This window comes from Pangasianodon hypophthalmus, chromosome 25, assembly GCF_027358585.1.
Source record: "Pangasianodon hypophthalmus isolate fPanHyp1 chromosome 25, fPanHyp1.pri, whole genome shotgun sequence".
In the NCBI taxonomy this organism is placed as follows: Eukaryota; Metazoa; Chordata; class Actinopteri; order Siluriformes; family Pangasiidae; genus Pangasianodon; species Pangasianodon hypophthalmus.
In genome coordinates, this window is record NC_069734.1 from 11,556,952 (window position 1) to 11,562,951 (window position 6,000).

The following is a 6,000-nucleotide window of genomic DNA, read 5'->3' on the forward strand; positions in this document are numbered from 1 at the left end:
AGACTTGCCTATTCTTCTTTCTGTCTGTGTCTCATCACTGCACTGCAGCATATGTCCTTTCACAATGATGCCTTCTGTTTTAGGTTGAAGCTGTATTGTGTATGTTTTCACCACCACTGGATTTCCTTCTTTAAAGACACTTCATTCCTCTTTAATTAGCCGTTATGTGCAGGTTCAGGAGCTGCAGTAGACTTTACTTTCATTACCATGTACCTTTAAACCTAAAAACAGGAGAAGAAAATGAATCATCTAATCTAAATTATCCAAAATAACCTTGTTACCAAAAAATTATGTTTTAAAATTAGCATGGAGTTGTGTAGAAGCTTTTTTCCTAAAGTCATGCACCATTTTGAAATGGATTTTTGCCCTCAGTATTTTTGGGAGCAGATCTCACTGGAAGGTTCTCCAGCGATGCAGAGTGCAGATAGGCAGAGCAATTGAAACTAATTGAGTCTATGCATGCTTGCACGTGTTTGAGTGATTTTCATAAATGCAAGGATTCGGGCTCTGTTTTAAGCCTCCTCAGCCCTGCAATTATTGTAATGGTTCAGAGAAACGGCTGGTGATGAAAAGGCTGTGAGTCAGCTCTTTACGGCCGTGTGAAAGCATTGCACCTTGTCTACTTCTCTGAACCTAAAGCAATTTTAAGAGCATATATTCTCATTACGACATTCAGGCAAAGCTCATAAACTCAACCACTACAAAAAGTTCAATGGAAAATGGGTAAAAAAGAAAAGTGTAATGGGACAAATTAAGGTAATGCCATTATTGGTTAATGTTCTTTTAACCAGTGCTCCTTTTTTTAACAGCAGACATTTTTAGCTGCAGGAGTGGATGTTTCTCTTTTCATCACTATAATTTAGTCACTGGATTCTACACTTACTTTTTCCCAGAGGCAGGATGGTGACAAACATGGCATTAAACCGACTGGGACAATGACAATACCATCTTTATGATATGGTTTACAGTGCAGATCAAACAGAGACCTTACGTAATGCTCAGATGTGTGTTAGGATTCGCTTTAGGTTGCCATGAAACCCCGCTTTGTAAGAGCCGTAAAGCGCACTAATAAAGTAAGTTAGTGGGAGTGTGTTTCCATGCATGTGTGGATTTCATGCTATCACTGGGCGTTCTCTGTAAAAGAGTGGCCTAGGCTGCGGTGTGCCAGATTTAGGAACATACATTTAAGCACATTACTCATGACTGGTTTGAGACGAGCTTCCGTGATTGCACAGTCATTTAGGAATCAGCACTGCAATCTGCCTGTACTCTCTGAGATTAGATATATCTCGACATGAAAATGACAATCTGAGACTCTTTTTTGTTCTATAATACCTTGGGAAGCGATACAAAATAAGCAAAGCTCTTATTGCATTAGAGTAGCAATGCCTGAAGGAATAAGTGTCCCAGTAATAAATTAAAATTAGCCGAGAAATATAATCTTTCATTCACATATTTTGTACTTGGACTTTTTTATGAGGACATGTATGGTCCCCTCTGCGTGGAAAAATGAGAATGTTATTAAATATAAAGCATTTCAGGCTGAAAGCTGGAAAAGTCATTTTGGCTTGCTTTCTCATACATAAATGTAGTGTATATGGGGAGATGGAAAAAAACAATAGCAGCCACGACTGGTGCTTAATGATAGGCTCTGAATACAAATGCACAAGCCAGATCTGGCCGTCATCATCCTGTCTGTGTCAGCAGTGTGAAATGGAGCGAACACTGTGTGTGTGGACACTGAAGTATATATGATGGGGTTATTAAAATACCTTTCTTCCAAATAGCTGTGGTCAATAATTGTGCCTCGCTTCCTGTAGGTGGAGGTGAACCCCTCACTGGACATGGCTGAGTCGGACTTTGAGAACAACGTGATGCGATGCAGATGCAGGTACGACGGTGGGAGGGTGTACCTGTATGGATGTCATGCAGGTGAGTGGACAGTTTCATTTAATTTAGAGATAAATTACACAAAACTGCTGATGTTAATGAAATGAAATGCTAATCAGTTTGTAAATGCTCATGTTTAGTAATGAAATGAAACACTAAACCAAGTTTTATTTTAAATGTCACTAATGACATGAGTGTTGTGATTAAATGCTAATGAAGGCAAGTTAGAAGCAGAGATCCATGAATCAGTCAGTAATTACATTTATGAATTATTTTATTACCATTTTACTTCCACTTCTCTTCAGTCAGGATAACTGATTCTACTGTGATATTCATGATCTGGTCAGTATTTAGTGTTTAGCTCAAATGTACTTAGCGTTCATGTCTACTTGTTTACAGGTGATGCCTACAGTGCGGAGTTCGAGGACCTCTTTGAACACCAGCGCCAGATTTCTAACAACTTCCTCTAATGAATGGCAGAGGAACCAGGAAAGAAAAAAACTCTCCTTCGTCATCCTCTCGCCCTGCCTCTGGACGGAGGGGAAGGGGAAGGAGAAGGGGGCTAACACAAACAGATTACAGGCTGTGGGGTTTCTAGAGATTTATTTAAGTTTGATTGTCAGTCAGGTGAATACGCTGAAGTAGGACCAGGTCCAGAATTCTGTGTAATTTTAATCCAGGTCATTTTCCCTCTGAATAACTGAAATGTTTATAATCTGGATGAAGTATGATAAGGTAATGATGTATAAATGAACCAATTAGATCTCTTAAGAGCAGTGATTCTGGCTTAACTGAGTAAAGCAGGATGTTGGAATAATATATTAAAATATTATATAAGTAGAATAGAGTATTATAGGATGGGGGTGAAGGAAATAGCTACATGAGGCATCTTTTGCCATGGCATTGCCTGATTATCCCCAAGCAATAAGAAAAGATTATGCAAGTAGAACTGGAACGTGCAGAAGTCCACTCTTGCCATCATGGTATTGTTGCTGTGGCAACGAGTGAATTTTTTTAGCCTCTAAAAATATGTTACTTTTTTTAGATTTAAAATGTTATTTGACCACTGGTCCCCACCCCAAGAAAACAACTAAAACAAATGATATTATCAGCAGTAGTGCTAATAAATAAATCCGGTTTCTGCATTTTGATTTTGAACACTGATTTTCATAAAACATGATCACTAAAGTGCTTTGATATTCTTTTCATATGCATTGCTTGCATCCTCTAGATATTCCATGGCCTGATTTTTCAAAACTGTATGTTTCTCATACTGATACTTTATTTTGCATACTGAATATTGACAATCCCAGTTCAGTGTCAGTGGTAGTAAAAGTGAAAAGATCTTTCAGATTTCATGAATAATGAAACAACTCATAATTAGTACAGGCTAGTCTAGCAGTAGACATCTCATAGCACTTTGTAACTTCATTCACAACTAAATAGTGCTTTGCTTAGGCCTTAGCTGGTATTTAAACATTGACCTCTTGACCCCTGAATAATGTATCTGAACACAGAGCTGATAGCTTTGCAATAAAAGTATTTATGATATTTCACAGCCACTCAATAATGTTTAAGCCCAGGTACAACCCCTATGGGACTCCTCATAGTCTATGAGTTTCATAGCGCATGGTGCTTGATTAGGGAACATGTGGAGACACGCAGAATTAAACCATATCCTCATAGATCCTCAGCTGTGTCGGTGCTATGTTTGATCATTTGATAAGTATGTATGTGCTTCATCATAGATGTATTGTCATGTACAGATTTATTTGAATCATGATTTATATATATTATGGTCTGTAATTTATGACCTTTTGATACTTTTGTTATTGAAATTTTATCTCAGTGAAAAACAGCAGGTCAGTGAATTTTATTTTAGATGGTTCTTTTCACTAATACTTGAAAATAAACATTTGTTATGTCTAATGTATTATATTTGGAAGAATAATTATGCAACTAAGACATCACTAACCTCAGGATATCAGTGAATTACAAGTAGTGCCACTAGAGGGTATGTATCATCTCAGGAGAGATACCACACACACCACAACTGGAAAAGGAGGATTTTAAGTGTCCACTGATTCAATGCAGTATCATTCAGATTGGATGTAAAATTACACTATAAATCTCATTAATGTAGAAACATTGTCCACCTTGGAGACCACACCTCCTTCACTGGCACAGACAGCCCAACTTTTGCCAAACACTGTTCTGAAATCAAACTAATACAAACACACATTTTAGTGTTTCCAATATCAGAGGAGTAGGGGAAGAGATTCAGTGCAGAGTCAATCACTACGACTCTAGCAAACCAGGATTCTTTGAGAACCACTAAAAGGATCTGTGTATCTCAAAACCTTAAGAGTAAGCCTATGGTGATAACTGATTCTATTATATAGCAATATAAAGTTCGGGACGAAGTTCTACAAAAATATCAAATCAACCGAACTTTGAACATCCTGTAAAACAACATTAAATCCATTATTAACAAATGGAAAGAATATGGCACAACCATAATTCTCCCAAGACGAGGCTGTCCACCAAAAATGTGTTAACGGGTAAAGAGGCCATTAGTCAGGAAAACAAATCGGAGGCCAAGGGTAGCTCTGAAGGAGCTTGAGAGATCCACAGCACCGATGGGAGACGTTCATAGGACAACCCTAGCTTAGACACTCCACAAAGCTGGCCTTTATGAGTGGCAAGAAGAAAGCCATTATAGGGGAAGGGAAAAATTAAATGTTGGAGACTTGGCAAACAACTGGAAAAATATTCTCCAAGCACTAAATACAGGGCAAGCCTAGAAGAAATCCTGTTTCTCTCTTGCAAGTGGGTTGGGGTTCTACCTTCCAAGAGGACAATAAACCTAAACATGATACCAAAGCTACAATGGAGTGGTTCAAAACCAAGAACCTGAATGTGTTAGAATAGCCAAATCAGCCCCAGAACTCAACTCAATCTGTCAAGACTTCTCAAAAACTGCCAACTGTCTCCATCCAATCTGAGGTGCTTGAAGGATTTTGCCTGGAAGAATGAGCAGAAACATCAGGATCCATATGTGAAAAGCTGATAAGGACATATATCAGAAGACGTTCAGCCGTAACTGCAGCCAAAGGTGCACCAAGGTGTACCAAGTATGGACCCAGGGGGGTGAATACCTGTGCAACCAACAAATGTCTGCCTTTTTTTTTTTTTTTTTTTTTTTTTAAATTTATGGTTGTGTCAAAACCCAAAATATATTATGGATACTCTGTAAATCAAATGGTAAACATCGTATTTAAAATAATCACTTTCACTTCCAAGTTGTAACTGAAAGAATTTGGAAAAGCTCAAGGGGTGGTAGAAAAGAGAGTGTCTTGCATATTGTATCTATATCTATACACACACACTAAGATCAAGACCTATTCAGAAAGCAGCACAAGAACAGAGGTCTTTGCATGTACCCTTCTCTGTGTGATATTTTGAATATTATGCATGTTGAACATTGCAGTACAAGTGCACTCACGAGATGAACTTGCAACAGTTGGATATACAGTCGTTCATTTTAATATTGTATTGAAAAATAAATTAAAGGGGAAAAAAAAAAAAAAAAAAAAAAAAACTAAAAACTGAAAACAAGTGAAAGATTATAAACATTCCAGTGCTTGGTCAGCAAGAGTGGAATTGCGATGCTCAAGGCAAATTATTAATATATAAATAAAAGGAAAAATATAATGCATCCTTCTGACATTTACACATATCACGAAAGCATTCCTTTAAATTAACTGCACATCGGCCTAGCACAAAACCGATGCTGTTCCAGCTACAAAAAAGGTATAGAAAATTTTAATTATACATTTATTTTCCATACACATGCCCTATTTGTGACAAATTTAAAAAAATCAGAACTGTACAGGATAGCATACGTCAGCCATCACCTTGTGGATGGAATTATCAAAGCATCTTTGTTCTATTATACAGCAGGGAGACAGCACATAGGCCTAAAGAAGCAACTGTTTACAGTAATTTCACTTTGCTACCATCATTGGTACAGTTCATTCTTTTCCTCTATGATTTGATCTCACAATCTTTATAATACTGTGGAACATAAGACATGTCATACATCTTGAA

At 37.5% G+C, this 6,000-nt stretch overlaps 1 protein-coding gene across 2 annotated transcripts in view; it reads left to right on the forward strand.

The window, feature by feature from the left end:
- LOC113546729 (lysyl oxidase homolog 4) overlaps positions 1 to 3,577 on the forward strand; it is a 32,279-nt gene extending 28,702 nt beyond the window's left edge. For both annotated transcript variants that reach the window (XM_026946725.3, XM_026946726.3), the window contains exons 14-15: positions 1,821 to 1,932; positions 2,290 to 3,577. In XM_026946725.3, coding sequence (XP_026802526.2) covers positions 1,821 to 1,932; positions 2,290 to 2,360 — 183 coding nt within the window. In that variant the 3' untranslated portion in view covers positions 2,361 to 3,577. The remainder of the gene's footprint in view (positions 1 to 1,820; positions 1,933 to 2,289) is intronic.
- Positions 3,578 to 6,000: the final 2,423 nt, after the last annotated feature.